Source organism: Haemaphysalis longicornis, unplaced genomic scaffold (genome assembly GCF_048455015.1).
Source record: "Haemaphysalis longicornis isolate Haplotype H1 unplaced genomic scaffold, Haemaphysalis longicornis Haplotype H1 scaffold_5, whole genome shotgun sequence".
In the NCBI taxonomy this organism is placed as follows: Eukaryota; Metazoa; Arthropoda; class Arachnida; order Ixodida; family Ixodidae; genus Haemaphysalis; species Haemaphysalis longicornis.
Window position 1 is genome coordinate 156,096,206 of NW_027526385.1, and position 15,564 is coordinate 156,111,769.

Sequence of the window (15,564 nt, forward strand, 5' to 3'; positions counted from 1 at the left end):
TATGCTCAACACCCTTGCTAGTTATTTGTCCGAAAGAACGTTTCGCGTGAGAGTAGGTAGCGCACTCTCAAGAGTTCATGTGCAAGAAAACGGCGTTCCGCAAGGTGGAGTGCTAAGCTGCACTCTGTTCATAGTTAAGATGAACTCCCTTGAGAAGGCACTGCCACCTACAATTTCTTATTCAATGTATGTAGACGACATCCAGGTATCTTTTAAATCATGTAATATGTCCATCTGTGAGCGTCAAGTCCAGCTCGGTGTCAAAAAACTTGCCAGCTGGGCAGACAAGCACGGTTTTAAACTTAACCCAGAAAAAAGCAGCTGTGTTGTCTTCTCCAGGAGGCGTGGGATCCATCCGGACCCAGACATTATCCTTAATGGCGTATCGATTCCTGTGAGGAAGGAACACAAGTTTTTAGGTGTGGTGTTGGATGAAAGGCTTACGTTCATCCCTCACATTAAACAGTTGAAACATAAATGTCTAAAGGCTCTCAACATTCTTAAAATCTTGTCCCACCAGTCGTAGGAACGGATAAGCAACTCCTGTTACGTATTTTCAGAAGCCTAGTGGGGTCTAGATTGGACTATGGGAGTGTTGTGTATGGGTCAGCCACTAAAACAGCACTTAAAATGCTCGACCCAGTGCTTCACTTGGGGCTTCGCCTCTCTTGTGGCGCATCCCGTACGAGCCCTGTACAGAGTCTTTACGCAGAGTGTGACAAATGGTGCTTATCATACCAGCGAACCTATGTTGACTTGTTATATGCCTCTAAAATTTCATCAATGGACAACCATCCTTTTAAACCGGTTTTTAATGATACATCCACATCAAAGCTCTTTTTAAATCGCGCATCCATTCCTGTTCTCTTCTCGCTCAGAGTAAAGGACGAGGTCACTATTCATGCGGTCTCCTTTGTAGACACATTCAAGTCATCTATCACCGATCTTGTAGCACCATGGCATCTTCGTCCTGTTGCATGTGACTTGTCTTTCTTAAAATACAATAAGAACAGGACACCAAAAAGTGGGATTTTGCAGCATTTCATGTATATACAGGATAAATACAAGGCTGCAGAATTTTTCAGCGATGCATCTAAAACGTCCACTGCGGTGTCTTGTGCTGCGCATGGGCCCAATTTTGAAGCATGTAGAACAATGAATGTTAATACAAGTATTTTTACGGCAAAAGGATATGGCATATTTCTCGTTGTAAGTCACATAGTTGAACATCGTATTCCTACATCCGTCATTTATACAGATTCGTTCAGCGTCGTCCGTGCATTATCATCCGGAAAGTCATCAAAAAACCATGTCATTAATCTTGTCTTTAAAACAATTATGGTAGCTTATTCCTCAAACCTAGGGGTGACTGTGTGTTGGGTGCCAGGCCACTCTGGCATTGGCGGTAATGAAGTGGCGGATGAAATGGCCGCCAATGCTGCACTCCGAAACACAGTAGACATGGCAACACTACCTTACACAGACCTCAAGCCACACATTAGACAACAACTCCGTAAAACGTGGCAAGCAGACTGGAGCGAACAGACAGACAACAAACTACACGTAATAAAACCACACTTGGGACAATACACTGCTGACTCACACAACAGGCACATTGAAGTTACCTTAGCTAGATTACGGATAGGCCATACACATGTGACGCACTCGTACCTGCTCACGGGATTTCCAAGACCCCTGTGTAGCAGGTGTGGGGAGGGCCTATCCGTGGTCCACATACTCATACAATGCAAGGCACTTGACACAACACGACACAAACACTTCAGAGAACTCTACAGACAACATATTCCCCTACACCCATCCCTGTTTCTAGGTGACGATGCCATGGTTTCTGTGAAACGCGTTTTTAAATATTTGTCAGATGTTAAGTTTTTAAACCTCATTTCCTATCATGCATAATCAAATCTGGCCCTATACACCAGCCATCACCATTATCTTTATTGATCTTACTATGTCCAGTTTACAGATTTTATACCTACCTTTTGTGGTAATCACTTCTTTTCATTAAATAACTTCTCTGGCGCTCTTTGCCCTCGTCGGCCTTGCGCCATTAAACACCAACTTTCATCATCATCATCATCAATTAAACTCGGATCTTACCTCAAGCCCAAACTTCTGTGAAAAGGTTGGGGCGAAAACTTTAGGCATCCTCGAAGGGCAGGTTTCAGCCCCTATCGCTTCCTCGGAGTCACTTCCCACTTTCATGTTGACGTCGATTGCCGGGACAGGTTTGCTTATTGAGGCTCGATCCTCGTGAGGTCTTCCTGCTTTAGTGTACAGGAACAAAGAGCCCAATTCTTATCGTATTTGCCATTGTATGTTTTCATCAGTGAAATAGGATCATTTTCCGTGATAAAACTATTGCTGCTCTTAGTGTACGGGCCATGTGTGCGCTTATCAGCGGATGAAAGTAAACGGAAAGGATGCACACAATTGCTGGAGCCCGGCGAGTGTTTCGCAACGTATTTCAAGATAGCTGTGGGCTCACAAACGGTCTATTGTATATTGTTGGACTTTCAAACCCCTTTATCAGAGTGAACACAATAACCTTCCCCACCAAGTAGCAATGGGATGCAATGTTGCGATATAAATACTCTGGATGCCTACCATGATCTAGCATTTAGTTGGGGTGCTATTAGGGCATTTTTAGAGAAGTCCACTACGCGCATTTCCCATTGGTATCCAGCAGGCACGCTCCTTTCAACGAAATGGCGGTTCGAATTGCGGTAACAAAACGTATTTCTTTTTTGGTGGCGTATCTCACACTTCTACAAATGGCAGACCTAGTGGTGAGTAATTTTTATTCATGCAACAAATGTTCTTTTTAATTACACAGGTCCGCTATTTACGGTGGACCTGGAACATAAATCCGTCGCTTAACCAAAACCCTTGGCGTATTATCAACGTCTCTTCCTATAGCATGTTGAGACTATTAAAGAGTTGCAGAGCATGTATACTTCCTGTGCTACTTGGTAACAATAACAGCATGCCTTAAATTAGTCTTTTTATACGCGTTCCATCACAACTTGGTTACGAAACTTTCGGAGGCGTATCACTTCCAGCATTGCTCTACGCCTTTTACACGAGAGTCACGCTTTTATTAAAATTCAAATATTGCTTTGCAGGACAAGTTCTTGTCGATAGTTTATTATTAGGTACTCTTCAATCAAACTAAACTGAAGGAAAATAATTCAGAGAGACACTTCAAAGTGCTTGCGCGTAGAAACTCGGAAGCATAAATAATATTTCAAGCAATGCGATCTATTGTACGCCTGTGGTGAATATGCCACATTATGTTACGATGATGTCTTTGCCTTCAAAGGGGTACAAGTCTGGAGTGCAACCTTTGCGTCGTACGGGTTCCGGCGGTGTCGCCTGGCTTTAGATGTTGAAACCGCCTGCTTTTTGCTTGCTCTAGGCAGTTTCGTGTCGTCTTTCATGTTTCCCTGAGGAATAGTTCAATGTGTGGCCGCAATTAGAAACTGCCGCCGCAGTAGTCGCTTCAGATTCGACTGCAGCAAACACACCACCGAATTCGTAAACCTGTCTCAGTGCTGCGATTCTGTCCTGGCATAACCTTCGACATGATCTGTTTTTTTTTTCAAATGGGTAGTTTTGTCTTCTCTGTTCCTTTTAATGAGAACCTTTGCCCTTGTAAGCCCGACAAATCACAATTAGTGTACACTTTCTTTGCCGCGTTTGCAGTTGGCATACTAAAACTATTCCCCTAGGCTCTCTAGTTCTATATGACACAAGTTTCTAAGTCGGAGGCCACAACACATTCGGTATGTCTGGAATCAGTTAGCGATCGCCACGGATGGGTCGTGGAGGAGGGGAAAAAAATTGGCCGCCTATCCCCTCACAGCAGTGAAGTGTCGTCGAAAGACGATAGTCTTCCGACGCAGCTACCTCGTAAATGCATCCTTTTCGCCCTCGCCCACCTGTAACGCTTTAGTCCTCCCGTCTCGCTCCTCTTACGATAAACAGCGTGGAGGTTCCCTCCAGTCAGTTCAGTTTTCGCGCGTTCGACTGCTCGGGCGCCATGTACTGGAACCTTTCGTTAGTGCGGTACTCTGTGGAATGCCGCTCGGAGGGCTAGTGTCGCGCCAGCGCTTTTTGTATTTTTGAGTTTAAACATTTTTAACGGCGTATTTTTATTTTCTCTCACAAAAATCAAGAAACCGTGCATTTTTAATTCATAGAACACTGCAAGTACTGAACCACTTATTCACGTTTTGCCTGAAATATAAACCTAATGTTTTCTTTTTGCTCAAAAGTATTGACTATTACGAACATTGGCACCAGATTTACTAGTCTGGAAATGTTTTTCTATGTCAACGTATTGTACAAAAATGAGTTTAGCTTTTGGTCGGGCGGCTGAATCGTCGGACAGAAAGACCAAGCTTTTCGCCTTTAAATAGCACAGAAAAGAGTGTCGTTTTAAAAGAGGGGTTCGTAGTGTAAAGGTGTTCCGTAGGTTGCGGTGTCAACTCACATATCCAAGTACACCAAATTTTATTTTGTTTCCTTTTATATTGTGCGCTTTGCCGGCGATTTCTGCAACCAACGCCCGACCATATGATGTCGGGCGCTCCGTTTCGCGTAATGAAGTTAATGCTGTCGTACCGATATACTTCATGTTGAAGCTCAGATGCGTCTGCGCGTGTTGGGCATCCAGGTAACTTGTGGAAGCCGGAATAAAATTGCTAATGGCTGTACTGGAAGAAATCACTTTAAACATATTTCAGGAAGACGTTCCTAACATGGAAATAGTTGTGGACGGCAAATACAACATACTGCGATGGCAATAGGCAACTTGTAAAAGCAATTTAACGGACCACAAGCATGCCGCAGCACCGAACGAGTCAATCAAGATGAAAAACTTTCAAGCTTGTCCTGCCTCATCTTGGCGGTATCCTTTTTGTGTGTTGTGTAAAACTCTTCTTTTTTCGTCCCCCCCCCCCCCCCCTTTTTTTGCCGAACAAAATTGAGACTAGACCCCACAACATGAATACGTTGTTCACTGATGGTTCGGCGGTGGCAATGCCATTCAAGCAGGCATCGTCCTAAAATAGTGCGTGTGTTTTGTGCGCGACTTTTAGGCCACAATAGGACTTGCAGAATAGTTAATCACTGCTTATTCCTTAAAATAATCCAGGTCGCTTTGTCTCTAAAACCAATTGAACAGAGGAGAGAATCTAGTGGATACGATAGTCTCCGTTCTCAACGTCTTATGCATTAGTGGCGTAAGGGGAATTGCCGCATATTGTAGTCGCGTACCTATTAAGCCAGCCCTGCTGTACCCTTTGGCGACTACGCCATCAAGGTGTGTACCATACTTTCACGATTCTAACGCCCCCCGATTGTAACACGCAGGTACGTACAAAAATTCTAACAACTTCTTTGACGATGATTCTGCCGCGGAGATGTACCACGTACTTGGCACAAGACCTTATATTTGACACACGCAACTGTAGCAGCGAAAATCCCTCGTGCTTCATAAACTTGACTATGCAGCTCCTAGTGGTACTAACAGTGAAGCGGGGAAAGTTGAAAGTGGTTGCCAATGCAAGTGCTTCGACCTTCATATTTTCACGCTTGATGGGCTGCTCGTTCATTTGCCGTTCATTTATTAATTTTACGTTGGAGACTTGAAGTTCTTATAAACATCTATGCTCAGGGCCGGTGAATCGTTACGTGAAAATTTGGCTCTGGTATGTTTACGTGAATGGCGTGCTAATGTCTCTAGGACGCCCAGAGTGCATGATGCTTGCTGCTCGGTTCCCCTTGTGTAAACAAGTACCATATTTACTTGATTCTTAGCACCCCCTTTTTTCCAAACGCTCATGATGCCCAAAGTGAGGGGGGTGCTTAGATTTGAAAAAACATTAAATACCCCCCTCACGCCGTATCTCCACGAGACGGGCACAAGGAATAATCTTTCATTTGGCAAACATTCAAAAGAAGAATAGGTACAGACAGTGAAACCGCTGCTTACGTAGGATACTCAGTCAACCTCACTACCATTCGAGTCCGTTGTGCAGCCTGGATCGCCGTTCTCAGTAACCCGCCCTACCCCCCCACAGGTGGTCCTGTTCAGTTTAAGTCGTTTCTAATTGAAAACTTCATATATGACTTGGCCACAACGTCAACTCGGGCCCGCTTCCACGCGCCTGAAATCCATTTTAGATGCGACGGCATCTCATTCACTCGCCTTGTCCCTCCATGCGGCGTTGCCGTTGTCCGTCCACACCCCTCCCCCATTCTCCTCGCCGCGTGAGCTGCGCTCTCCGCCGCTCACCCCCTCTCCTCTCCACACTCTCTCGCGAGAGGCATTGGATTGGATTGGATTGGCTTGGATTGGATGGGATTGGATTAAAGTGGATTGTGTTGGATTGTGTTGCGTCATAGCCGCGGCAGGGGGTTCACAGCACGTTTCACGCGATGGGCGAATCAACCTAACGGAAACAACAACGGAACCCCCTATGCGTCGCATCTACACAGGGGTTCCCGCGAGGGGAGGTGGGAGTAATTTTTAAGATGGTTTCTCCGAACGGGGTTGCTTAGATTCGCATGCAAACTTTTTTCCAATTTTTTTTCCCCGAAAGTAGTGGAGGGTGCTTAGAATCGGGGGTGCTAAGAATCACAAAAATACGCTAATCGAAAAGCCTTGCGCTTGACAGACGCTTCATAGTGGTATCTCTTCGGAGCCACAACGACTGAAACGAGGTGCTAATCGGAGCGGCTGAAATGTGTGCAACAGATGACTAAGGCGTTCCCCTTCAAAAATGGGTGCACCAAAATTTACTGGCATGATGTTGACGGATTGGTTTATATTGGACTTAGTAGCATGCGTCAATCGGATTCTCTGATGAGTTTCCGCAAGATACGCTTAAATCAGCATCTAATCAACGACGGCAGCAGCGGTGTCGATTAGATTGTCCTCTAAATACGTGCATGGCTACCACTGTTGACGTAGTCCCACAAAGAAATCTCGTTTGTTTGCAGCAGTGTGTTTTTCGTTATCCGCACCGGTATAATGGTCGGCCGTGGTATCTCAAAGCACTGTAGGGATCGCCTGATGTACACAATTGATATTGCGCTTTTTATCTACGCAAACATGGGCCATACTCCTGCGATGCTGCTGCGGCGACAAATTTTGGCATGCATGGTGGAAAACCGCCTTCACATGTGACTTCGTGGCCCCCATAGAAACAGTGGCCGACGAATCACGGGATGCCCAAAGTGAGAGGGGTGCCTAGATTCGAAAAATATAAATTACCCCCTTTGCACGCCTTATGTCGACGAGCCGGGCGCAAGGAATTACCTTTTGTTCAGTAAACATTAAAAAAAAATAAGTGCAGTTAGTCAACCTGCTGCTCACGTATGATACTTAGTAACCTCACTAACATTCGAGTCCGTTGTGCCGTCTGGGCTGTCCCCCAGCAGGTCGTCTTGTGTTCCGCTGAAGTGTTTTGTAATTGGAAACTTCATATATGAATTGCCCACAACGTTGACTAGTGGCCGCTTCCACCCTCCTGAAATCCACTTTGCGATGGTTGCTTAAAATAGGGGGTGCTTACCCGCCTCGTCAAGATAAGGCGTAAAGGGGGGGGGGTGATTTATGTTGTTGAAGTCTAAGCACCCCCCTCACTTTGGGCGTCTTGTTTGGAAAAAGGGTGCGAGCCCGAATGGACGTGGCCAAGTCATATATGAAGTTTTCAATTACAAACCACTTCAACGGAACAGAAGACGACCTGCTGGGGTGTACGGAGAACGGCAGCCCAAGCTGCACCACGGACTGGAATGGTCATGAGGTTGACAGAGTGTCATGCGTAAGCAGCGGGTTCACTGTCTGTACGTATTTTGAAAATGTTTTCCGAAAAAAAGATTATTCATTGAACCCGTCTCGTCGAGATACGGCGTGAAATTCGTGTCTGTGGCACTGCTTCTTGCCGCTTAGAAGACGACTTTGATCTTGAGCCTGATTGTAACGCGGAAACAAATCTTAAAGGGTTTATGGTATATTCGTGAAAATACGGTGCACAATGCGGAAGAACCCTAGGACTGAGGACGACGTACATATATACGTACGACAGAACCCACGCAAGGCTAGTGGGAGTAGCCTGCCTAGTAGCATGCATCAATCGCATTCTCCGGTGAAAGTTTCTGCGGGATATGCATAAATCAGCATCTAATCAAGGACAGTTACAGTGGTGTTGATTAGATTGTCCTATTATTACGTGCATGGCTACCACTGTTGACCTGGTTCCGCAGAGATATCTCTTTTGTTAGCAGCTGCGTATGTTTCGTTATCAGCACCTGCATCTTGGTCGGCCGAGGTATCTCGAAGAACCGTATGGATCGCCTGATGTACACAACTGATATTGCGCTCTTTATCTACGCAAACATGGGACATAATCCGGTGATGCTGCTGCGGCGGAAAATGTTGGCATGCATGCTGGAAAACCGCCTTGGCAATGGCCTTCACAGAGGTAGTGGCCGGCGAATCAGGAGCACACATTTGTTTCGCGCTGTGTTCGCACAAAATGCTCTCGTCGCTGTTCGTTCTCGTTCCCTCTTCATTCGCTTGACCTCGCACCGACATAAAGACACACATTGCGTGTGGTGACGTTTCTTGGAGATGACGTACTTGCACGACGGCGTGGTGGTAAAACAGCCCAAATAAAGGAAAACGTTAAAGGAGTACTGACACCAAATTTTGACGCCTAAAAAATGATATAATTGGCTTTAGTAGTTTGTACAGATGCCTCACAGAAATTTTTGCAGCGATCGGAGGCCGGAATCACATCTAAAATCGATTTTGATTGTCCAGGCCGGGAGCTTCCACAAATCCGCAGCACTAGCGAAATCGCTTTCGGCGTGACGAAATATCGGCCTGCGTGTCTGGCCGGTTCAGGGTGACGTCATATAGTCGTTTCCGGAACCGGAAACGATATCCTGCGCTGCTGTTGTCGGTGGTATTCGTTTGGACAGGAGACGTGGGCGTAGCTGTGTGAGCAATGCTTGTAAACGTTGCGTGTTCGACGTCTTTGCTCTTCAGTTCGTGGCCGGCGCATGGTGTTCCCTAGCACTGGTGCCGAAAACTGCGCGGTGCGCGATGTCGACGGGCACCGCGGCGACGCGGCGGTGCGCGTCGCCGAGCTCGCCCAAGTTGTGCTATGGCAAGCTCGCGGTATGCGAAGTACTGCTCGTGAAAGCCTGTCCGGCAAATCGACGATGCCGCCAAGATACATTATTTTCCATGCGACGACATGCAGCCCTAATGTGGACTGAATTCGTGCGCGGCGGCGGCCGTAAGAACTGTCGCCCAAACCAGCGGGCTCGGGGTTGCAGGGGTCACCTTGGGTGTTGGGAACTTTAGGCTTAGTATCGTGACGACTATTTGATCGCTGGTATCTCTACAACTGCGAATGACCATACCTTACACAACTTTTCACCACACTATCATCCCCTTTTTCGCATATGGACCTTTATTTTGGCAATAATTCCTGTTTCAGCGATCGGTGACCAAGATATCTGCCGCGGCCTGTTTTGATTCTAGCGCGCAGGTGGCGCCATCTTTCGGCCGCTCGCCGCACCGCGGTGCCGGCAGTGCTGGGTCGGAGCGCCAAACCTCCGCTTCCGGTCAGCGTAGGCTTACCATCGCGGCAAATATCTCAACGCACTTTTAAATTCAGTGCTGATAACAGCCCCTAGCACAATTTTTCAACATACTAACATCTACTTTCTCGCTTGTGGAACTTCTTTTCGCGATCAGATTGATTAGAAGAGTGGCGACAAGCTGTTGCTATCACGGTCTGCGCCGGTTCGAGCCGCAGTGATATCAAAAAACGGACGACGGCGCAGACATCGCCGGCCTAATCACCTGTCCAAATAAAGTTGTTCTGTCTGTCGGGTGGCAACAACTCATGTCGACTACGCGGGCGAGTGCCGACCATGTGCAATCGTAGCAGACGATGCGGCGAACGCATGGAGGAAAGAAAAACGTCCCTGACGTCACGGGTGAGACCGTGACGTAAGGCTGGCCCGCTTGCAGGCTGGCCTTCGAACGGCCATTTTCCCGCGCGGCGACCAAATTTGAAATTGGTTGCAATAAACGTGCTATAATTAATTCTGTGTTGGCGGCTGACGGCTTTCGGTTCGATTTTCGTAATTACTGGGCCAATAGGTATTCTTTACAGCATAAAAACTGAAGCGAGAAATTTCGTGTCAGTACTCCTTTGAGCTGGCAGCCCCTATGATGCACAGGATGCACAACACGTGTGTCAGCTCGGTAACAGAGTGGCTACCTATTGACTGCCGAGGAGTAGGTCAAAATGGAAAACTCTGCTTGTGGACCTTTCGAAGTATTGCTGGTGTAGAGCCCTGACCTGGAGATCTCTACGATAATGTCATTCTGTTTAGTTTGTGCACTCCTTTTTTAATAGAGCGAAAGCTCCACTCTTTCATGTCTCAGAGGGTACCTCATCGCGTCGCAATGACCTTGAGAGTCCACAGCGCAAGTATTGCAGCTGTGCAGTAACGTCACGTGATCCGCTGTTTAGATGCGTCGCAGCTGTGCTTGCTTGCCCGCATTTGAAGGTCATTGCTTAGCTGATGCTTCACCGGTGCTTGGTCGCTCAGTCTTGCCATTGCGCGCCGGCTCCGCCGTTTGTGCGCGTGCTTCAGCGCAAGTTACAGGGTGAAACCAGTCATCCAGTAGATAGGCTACACGAAAGACTGCGAAAATTCAAGAAGATAAAGTTACCTCCTGCAACACCGCACCGAAGGCAAGCTAGAGTGGGACGTTATATGGGAGCTCGTTCGAGCAAGTATTTTAGTATAGTCTCTGCAAAACCAAGCCAAACATACGCGGTAAAACTGACCCATCTTTATAACTAAGTCAACTCGAATAAAGAAACCACGCCTGACGCAAGGGGCTCCTTCTATTGCTACATTGATTACTCCCACTACGTACCGATATCTTCCCTAATTTTCTTGCACCACCATTCCAGCCGCCTCTTCGTTACCTCTACGGTGCTGAAGTTGAAGCTCCCCCTCACCCTAAATCCCAAAGTCACCACCAACGTCGTCTCCCCCTCTCCCCGCGGTGGTAGTATCTCTGTGCAGTCCCTGAAAATATGGTCTGTAGTTTCCCTATCTCTACCGCAGCATGCACATGTTTCATCCTGTTGCCTGTAGATGCCCGTGAATTCCCGGCTTCAAAGAGCAGTGCAATGCCTCGCGTATTTCCATAAAAACGTTCCTGCTTTCTAGTTTCTCTGTCCTAGCCTCCATGGGGTTTTTTTCGCTTCCATTCTCTGTGCCCAACTCGTCGTCCCTGCTGCCTTTACCTGCTTTTTAACTGTTGTGTAAGCCCCACTTTCCCCTACAGACTTTCCGTACCCCTTGATCTGGTGTCTGGTCCTCCGTCTCAACCGCGCGCGTCCATGCTCCTCATATACAGGTACTTAAACACACTCGCGGCCCATTTTTTGTCCTCCAAGCCACGGCGTCGTTCCTCAAATTTTATCTTGCTTTTCGCCTCCCTCCCCTCAAAAGATAACCAGCCCATACCTCCCTGTACCGCTTCGTTCGTAGTTTTACTTTGGGACCCTAAGGCCAATCTGCCTACCGACCTCTGATTAACCTCCAGGCCCGCTTGGGTCTGTGGTGTTGTGCACAGAACCGAATTTCCGAAAGTTATTCCTGGTACCATGACCCCTTTCGAGACTTCCCTTACCACCTCGTATTTTCTGTATCCCCAGAGGGCTCTAGGCCTCATTAGAGCCGCGTTCCGTCTTCTTTTCGTTTTGAGATGAGCCTCATACGCATAGCTGTAATGTTCGCTGTCGTTAAGCCATACTCCTGAGTATATACATTCTTTTACCTGTGGTGTTTCTACTTGTTGCACTGATACTGTTTTGTGCTCCGTGTCGTCGTTAACAACCATGATCCCCGATTTTTCTCTGCTAAAGATAGACCCAGGTGCGTCTGTTCTGCTCCGCATATATCCATCAAGCACTGCATACCTATCCGGTTGTCCGCCATCACCAATAGGTCATCTTAATACATTAGTTCTGGAACTCGTTCCACCACCTGCCCTTCTTTTCTGTATGATAAGTCGAATCCCAGCGCACTGCCCTCTAGCTTCCTTTCTAACCCCGCCATCTAAATCATGAACTGCAGTGAAGAGAGAGGAAATCCTTGTTTCAAACCCTTGTAGGTGTATACAGGCATATTGTATGTTATCCCATGCCACACTATTTGCGCTTGGTTCTCCCGGTATAGTTCCCTCAGTAAGTTAATAAATTCTACCCTCACTCCCTAGTCCTACAAGATATTCAACAGCCGCGTTCTTTCTACATTATCGCACACCGCTTTACTGTCCACAAAGGCTAACCACAAAGGCCAGTTTTGCATCTTCGCTATGCATTGGCTTACTGTAAATAGGTCATCATCCGGTCTTCTGTCCTTCCGAAACCCATTTGGAAATTTCCCTAGTATCCTATTTTCTCCTGCCCAAGCTCTAGTCCGAACTTTACAGCCTGCATTCCTAACCTGTACAGCACCAACGTGACGGTGACTGTCGTGCAAGAGCTCGGTATAGCCCTGTCTTAGACCAACCCGCCATACTTGCGCTAATAAAGTTTCTTTATTCATCTATCCTGGCTGCTCCTTGTGTAAGTAGCTGTAAAATAGATGTAAAATAGTATGACGCCTTAATGTATCATGTTGATCCAGAATTCCGGGTGTTACGATGATGCAGTAATTCGATTTTGTTCTTCCCCGCAGACTGTGAGGATGGAAAGGCGGCCCTTCTTCATTATAGGCCACATGGTGAACTCGCTGTACGATGTCGACGTCTTTGTTAACAGTGGTGCCAACGCTCTCGAGGCAGATATACAGTTCAGCGCCACTGGAACGCCCACTTGGGTTTACCACGGCGTTCCGTGCGACTGCCTCCGTGAATGCACGAGGTACGCGACCATACCGGAATACTTGGACTACCTGCGAGATGTCACAAGTGAGTGTAAGCGTACGTGTAATGCCTTAAACTCTGCTTTGACTGCAAGCCCTGAGATGTGCGTAGTATGCGACTACATATCGCGTGGTGTAGACAAAGCCAGGGCGAGTAAATAAAACTGCAGCTCAATCTTGGGAGATAACTGATAGTGTGAAAAAAATTCTGGCTCCAACCTACGCTCTAAAAGTGGTTGGACTGGGAATCTGCAAAGGACACCCACAACAATTACCCATGCGACGTCAATTGAATTCTCACACGTGGCTGTAGAATGAGTAAAACCAGAGACAAGCGAAATCTACTAACCACACTTCATATTACTTTACAACAACATTCACGACTGCTTTATGGTTTTCTTCTTCTTGCGGCTATTCAGGCGTTTTTCTTTTCCGTGGCCTATCCAAGGTAGCCTGGAATAACCGAAAGGGGGTGCTATACCGGTCTTCCTTTTTATACAAGAAACGAGAAGCGAGAAGGCGACTTCGGACCGCATCAAAAAATAATTGCAGGCTTTAGAAGTTGTGTGATCCAACCTTGCCGCTTTCCACTGCCTGACGTCGAGGCAGACCCCAACCGATGAGACCCAGCAGTGGCCAGTTACAGCACGACCAGTCAGCTGTGGACGGGAAGGCCTGCCGTTCAACTTCCAGTCAGGTACTTAAGACGAGCGACTCAAGGATTGCCATGGTTGCAACTAGTGCGCTAGGAGGATACATCGCCCTAGCACGAGATCCCAACCCCGAGGATATCCTACGTAAGACATGTGCCTCTGTGGCTAAAAAAGGTACCAAGAAAAAGCTCGGTATTACCGCACTCACAAGCCCCACAACCACAGAAAGAAGAAGAGTCATGTACACGCAGGCTCGTGTCGCGCTCAGCGAAAACGTAATCCGCCTTGAGTCCCGTGGCCAAGTCAATGTGGCAAGGATACCCCTCGCGGATCTCTACAGGGGAATATGCGGCGCCGCTCAAGACAGGCAACTGCACCCACTTCTCAATATCGAGACCTGCTGGCGGCCCAACACCATTCTGGTGAGAACCAGCGACGAGGTGCAGACGCTACGACTATTGCGAATGTCAGCCATTCCGCTCAACACACGACCTACATTACCAACCAAGTTCCTAACAACCAAATCTCGAGAGGGGTCATCTGCATCTGCACGCCCGATGAGTCAAATGACACGCTTATGACAGCGCTACAGTGTGAACATGTCGACATCCGAGCAGCTCGAGCGATGGGACACCACGGCACGGTACTTATCACCTTCGCCGCTCCAGCACCTCCCAGAAGCGTCGTGTACTAAGGGCACACTCGACGGGTGGAACAGTATCAACCAAGAGCCTTCGTCTGCCAAAAATGTCACATGGCTGGACACAAGAACATTACGTGCCCCGCCCACCACTCCGTCTGTTCCGGATGTGGAAATGCGCCGCACACCCAAGAAGACGAGGAATGCCCACATAGCCTTACCCCAGAGAAACAGTACTGTAAGCCGTGTAAAGCCAATTGCCACCTCGCCGTCGATCCTCCTTGCCCAAAGAACAAAGCCTACGAGGAAAGAAAATTGCAGATGCAGTCCCGGCAATTGATGGATGGACCAACTTCCAAATGGGAGTGAGTAGTATGCCTGCAGTGCCCATATGCCGCGAGGTGGGGCCCCAAGCTGAACCGGGATCACGCAACCGTAACTGACTTCTAGAGCGGTTTGTGCCTTGTTTCCAGGGCAACCGATGTTTGATATTGTCAAAGAAATGGTGCTCCCTCCAGCGCTAGAAAGCTCAGAGCCGCGGAGGAGCATGTTTTGCCAACGTTGCCGCTCTCCACCACGCGTCGCCCCAAGCTGAACTGGCATTTTGTGCACGGGTTCTGTATCGGTTTAAAATGTCTTTTTCACATGCCGCCGCCAGGAATTACCACCGCCACAAAATAAGACCCGGCACCAGCGGGGCCACATCTGATACGGCGCTTTTTGGATAAACAGTGCGCTGTGCATCCAAGGGAGCGAGCGCAGTATCCTCCCCGTGCGGCTGCGAGTTCGCCGCCGATAGCAAAGTTCTGCAGCAACGTACACCGCGAAAGGGCAAGGCCAGGCCGCCGCACACATGCGGCCAGATTTTTCGTTCACTTTTCCAGCCTTGAGCGGAGAGCGGGATTCATGGTGTCAACAAAGCTTGCCCGTAGCAGACAGCTGTGTGAGCAGCGCAATGGCGGAAGTACGTCACCGCCGAGGAGCGTAGCATCATGGGAGGGAAGGCTCGCTCGCCGTCAACAGCGGAGAGTAAGTTGAAAGGAGGAGGAAACGCGGCGCGACGATAATACGCGGTTTTTGATTTACGATTTCTCAGCTAATACTCATCGCTTCAACAAAATTTTTGCGGGAGGAGATTGCTAATACATTGCTTTATTTGGTTACATGTACATCCACGCATCGGCGGAAGGTATTTCAGGACCCCTTTAATTCGGCAGAAACAACTACTGCAGCCACTACAGCAATGGTAGCGCACTTCGAGTCCATGCA

The 15,564-nt window shown here is 47.9% G+C and overlaps 1 protein-coding gene across 1 annotated transcript in view; it reads left to right on the forward strand.

The window, feature by feature from the left end:
* The first annotated feature begins 2,655 nt into the window (after positions 1-2,655).
* The window catches only part of LOC144139479 (dermonecrotic toxin StSicTox-betaIC1-like), a 30,309-nt gene continuing 17,400 nt past the window's right edge, over positions 2,656-15,564 (forward strand). Inside the window, exons 1-2 of the mRNA XM_077671810.1 lie at positions 2,656-2,807; positions 12,817-13,048. Of these exons, the coding sequence (XP_077527936.1) occupies positions 2,727-2,807; positions 12,817-13,048 (313 nt within the window). The 5' untranslated portion in view covers positions 2,656-2,726. The remainder of the gene's footprint in view (positions 2,808-12,816; positions 13,049-15,564) is intronic.